Source organism: Trypanosoma equiperdum (genome assembly GCF_001457755.1).
Source record: "Trypanosoma equiperdum strain OVI genome assembly, contig: ctg_1893, whole genome shotgun sequence".
NCBI lineage: Eukaryota > Euglenozoa > Kinetoplastea > Trypanosomatida > Trypanosomatidae > Trypanosoma > Trypanosoma equiperdum.
The window spans coordinates 5,070-9,476 of NW_027123941.1; the positions used below are offsets into that span (position 1 = coordinate 5,070).

Sequence of the window (4,407 nt, forward strand, 5' to 3'; positions counted from 1 at the left end):
TCGGCTGTTTTCTTTTATTTGAGTTGTTGTGATTTGGTGTCTTCTGTTGATTATATATGTTTATATATATATATATGCATGCGTTAGCCCTTCAAGCAAAAAAAAATTTTAATAATAATAAAACGAATAAGGATGAAAACAAGAAGTAAGTAAATAAATAAATAAGAGTGAAAAGTGTGTGTGAATGATGCACGACGCTACAGACACTTTTCCTTCTCTCTGTTTATTTGTGTATATTATTTACCATTGATATTGTCATTATCTCTTGAGTTATTGAAGTCTTCTTTTTTTTGTTTCCCCCTCCTTTTTTTTTTTCACGGGTCCTCACTGATCTTCTAATCTCTTATTTTAATCAATCAGACAACCATATTAATTTAGCAAGATTAAAAATGGACGTCGTGGTTCTTGCGCAGTCAGTTCTTGACTGTCCTGATGAGGCGGTGTTGCAGTTACTTTCATTAGCACCTGAACTTCCAGTGGTGACTATCGAGACGTCGGTTGCAGATGCGAGGCGTAATTATATTCGACTTGCGGGAATTCTCCACCCGGATAAACTAAAGAACCGGTTTGAAAAGGCAACAGAAGTCTTTCAGAAACTGGTGCGTGCGTTTGAGAAGGTGGCAGACCCGAAATACCGCAAAGCCCTTCAGGCGCAAAAAGCAAAGGAGGAAAAACAAAAGAATAAGAGAAAAACGGTTGAGGGAGGAGTAAAGAAAGCGAAACCAAAGCAACTGGTGGAGGTCGCAGCCAGAGGGACAACACACACGAGTACGTTGCAAAAGCAAGAAGCAGTCAAAAAGATAATACCACAGCGGACGAAACCAATAGTTGAGGATGATTTTGTTCTTCGCGATGACGAGGGCGACATGAGTAGCGACAAGGATGAAGATACCAATGGAGAGGATACTGCTGATAGTGATGCGGGTAATGAGGATTTCATGTTTCTTGCATCCGCAGTTCCTCCATCTGTGTCTACGAATCGTGCATTAATAGGCACGCCACGAGTTGGTGGTATTTACAATCGTACTGTTGTGCGCTGCCCACAATGTCGTACTTCCTGGGAACCGGATTCCAAGCAACATTACACATTGTTTATGGGTCCAGCTGGAAAAAAAGTGCATTGTGAAACGTGTCTGTGCCGCTTTGGATGTGCCACTGCCCTTCACGCCTGTCCAAACTGCCAACGTGGTTTCGATTACGATGTTACCATGTACGACACTGAAGTGAAGTGTGGCTCGTGCAAGAAGGCGTTTGGATTTCCTTATTATCCAGTAAATCAGCATCTTATTGATTTGGTAGGACTTGAGGAGTGGCGCGAGCGCGCGGAACGGGAAAAGGCGGTTGAGCGCACACAACGTGCGGCACGCCGGCGTGCTGGCGAGTCTGATGCTCAGGATGAACTTCATACACTTGTTGGCACATGCATTGTGGAGGAGCAGTGCCCAATATGTAAGAAGGCGGTTGTTTCGCGGCACCGACAACACGTGGAGGCGTGCTTAAAAATAAGTCCGGCGGATCGGAAGGCTTCACAATCAAAACCATCACGAAGCGGTGGTCCGGGAAAACCCACGCTGAAACCTTCGGTATCAAAGTCGAGTATATCAAAGAAAGCCCCCACAACTTCGGGCTCCGCAAAGAAAGCACCAACTAAGAGGGTTGTGAAACCAGTTAAGAAAGCGGGTAAGAAAAGACCACGCCGGGGAAGTTCCGACTCCAACTCTGAGGAGGAGGAGGAGGAGGAGGAGGAGCCATCCTTTGAAGAAACTTCTTCAGACGATGACGATTAGATGGCATTGAAAAAAAAAAAAAGAAGAAAGGAAGAAGAAGAAAGAAACATCTGCCATAGCAGAGAGAAAATATTGTGGTATGGATTTTTTTTTAAAAATCCCTTTTCTCAGTTGGTAGTGTTGCTTTTTTTTTTTCGGGTTATTGTTTTTGTTTTTCCACATTTCGGTGGGAGTTGGTTGGTACTGTGATAGTGCCGTCGTGTCTTCCTTACACGACGTTTCTGTTTTTTTTTTCTTTTTATCTTTCCTGATTTCAAAATCTTCATCTTTTCCTGTTAATCCCGCTGCGGTTCTTTTTTTTTTTTGGACTTCGTGCCCTACGTGTGATAAATTCTTTTATTATTTCCTTTTATTTTTTTTTAAAAATTGATGTTGTATGTTTTTCCCCATTGTCAGGTGTTTAGGGGAATTCACTATGTTTTCTGAGATTTTTTTTTCACTTTTTTAGGTTGTTGCATCCTATTTTTTTTAAATTATTTTAAGAGTTCATTATTATTATTATTACCATTTTTTATTTATTAAACAATAAAAAAAGGAAGAACATATATTGTTCTCGGGGGTTATTTGCGTTACCTTATAGATGTCGAGTGGTGCTTCACACCATGAGCTAACACGTGGGCGTGATGGTTTGAAGGAACGGGAATATGTTTGGAAAAAATCTCATGCAGATGAATCTCCCGGCAGTAATCCTCAGATACTTCCGACTCTCGTGTTGCCGCACCATTTGGTATTTGATAATGATGGCGCCCCGCTTGCAGATAATATTAAAGTTCATTTTGGGAGAGGATGGCGACTTCATGTAGAGGATGCATTGAACATTGTCCACCGCTGTGCATTAATCATGAAAGAGGAGCCAAATGTTGTACGATTAAAGGGATCTGCTGTCGTGTGTGGGGATCTTCACGGGCAGTTTCATGACTTACTGACATTGTTAGAAGTTAATGGTCATCCCAGCGTGCAGCAATATGTTTTTCTTGGAGACTACGTGGACCGCGGGGATTTTAGTGCAGAAATTGTACTCCTCTGCATGTCGTTTAAGCTACTGTACCCTCGTTCCTTCATACTACTACGTGGCAATCACGAATCACGACAACTAACGTCGTGTTTCAACTTCAAGCAGGAGATTGAGAGCAAGTATTCGTCAATGGTGTACGAAGAGATTATGGCAGCGTTTGACTGCTTTCCACTCTCATGTGTTGTAAATGATAGGTTTTTCTGTGTGCACGGCGGTTTATCGCCACTGTTAACTTATCTTGGAGAAATTGACACTGTTAACCGTTTCAGTGAAACACCGTCGACGGGTCCCATGTGCGATTTGCTCTGGTCTGATCCCATGTTTGGAGACGACACCGACTGTGCAACTCCCTCTGAAGAGTTGTTTGTTTTCAATACCAAACGTGGTTGCTCATACAACTACAGTTATGAGGCAGTTTGTCGGTTTCTGGAGGCGAATAATCTTTGCACAGTCATACGTGGCCACGAGACGCAGCCGGGAGGTTACAAACTGTATCGTCACACCCCGAAGGGAGTTCCAGCTGTGGTTTGTGTTTTTTCCGCATCGAATTACTGTGGAACGTATGGAAATATGGCTGCCGTGGTAGCAATTGATGGGGACGTGATGAATATTCGTCAATATATGGCGACCTCCCATGACTCCTGCACTCCAAATCATTTTAATGCAATTAGTCGTATGCAACCATTGGCAATACACGAGGCAGTTGAAAAATGGTGTGTGGCTTCACACGGCGGAAGTAGTGGTGATGCAAAGGCAGAAAAGGTGGAAGTAGAAAAAAATCTTTCGGAGGATGATTCTTCTGTGGTACTGCGGGAGAAGTTGGGGGATATGATTTGTGCGATGCATCATATAGTTACTTGAAGGAGCACAAACATAAGATTTTAAAAAGAGTATACTGCAAAAAAATAAAAAAAAGGAGCGAAGTTAATGCATGCTAACATGGTACTCATTTTCCCTTGTTATGTTGCACTAGTTTGTAGCGAGAAGGCAGCAGTTTATAGTTGGGAGTAATCACCCGTGTATGCGTACATGTGTGCACGGTTATATGTATTTTTCATTCTTCCTATGGTTCTAATATATTTCCTTCCTCCGTCCAAAATGTGTCAGAAATCGCTCTGGCTTTTTCGGTTTTTCCTTTTTTTAAAGAAAGAAAATCCGTTGCGGAATCTTCTACGTCAACTGACTTCAGTTTCTTGGTATCATCCTTTAAGGAAGGCAAAAAGGAGCCCCATCTTCCTTTTTTTTTCCCCCCTCTCCTATACTTACCTTTAGCAGATATTCGTCCTATTTAATTTTTTTTTCCTGTACATTAGTGGTGATACGCGAACGGACAAGCACCTCCATGTGCGGTTTTAGCTTTTATACTCTTTGCAGGAATCAATTTGTGTTTGGGGTTTGAAAAGTGTCGCAATGATGCGTTTAGACGCAAAGATACGAAATGGAAAGCGAAAAGGTGAGACATGGTCGGTAACTTTTTGTGTGTGAAAGAAAAGAGGGAAGAATACCACCAATTATACATGAGAGTGTTCGTGCGACTACGCTGTCCTTTCGTACCTTCTTTTTTTGTTTTTCTTCCTCTTTTCCTTTTTTTTCTTTTTTTTTTTT

At 42.0% G+C, this 4,407-nt stretch overlaps 2 protein-coding genes across 2 annotated transcripts; both read left to right on the plus strand.

The window, feature by feature from the left end:
• Window positions 1–389: 389 nt before the first annotated feature.
• On the plus strand, window positions 390–1,787 carry TEOVI_000871600 (DnaJ domain containing protein, putative; the record flags this gene model as incomplete). The annotated part of the gene is made up of 1 exon (XM_067223534.1): window positions 390–1,787. The coding sequence occupies one exon, from the start codon at window positions 390–392 to the stop codon at window positions 1,785–1,787; it is 1,398 nt and encodes a 465-aa protein (XP_067079635.1).
• Window positions 1,788–2,367: 580 nt separating this feature from the next.
• Window positions 2,368–3,663, plus strand: TEOVI_000871700 (protein phosphatase 2B, putative; the record flags this gene model as incomplete). Its single annotated transcript, XM_067223535.1, has 1 exon — window positions 2,368–3,663. The coding sequence occupies one exon, from the start codon at window positions 2,368–2,370 to the stop codon at window positions 3,661–3,663; it is 1,296 nt and encodes a 431-aa protein (XP_067079636.1).
• Between the last annotated feature and the right edge of the window lie 744 nt (window positions 3,664–4,407).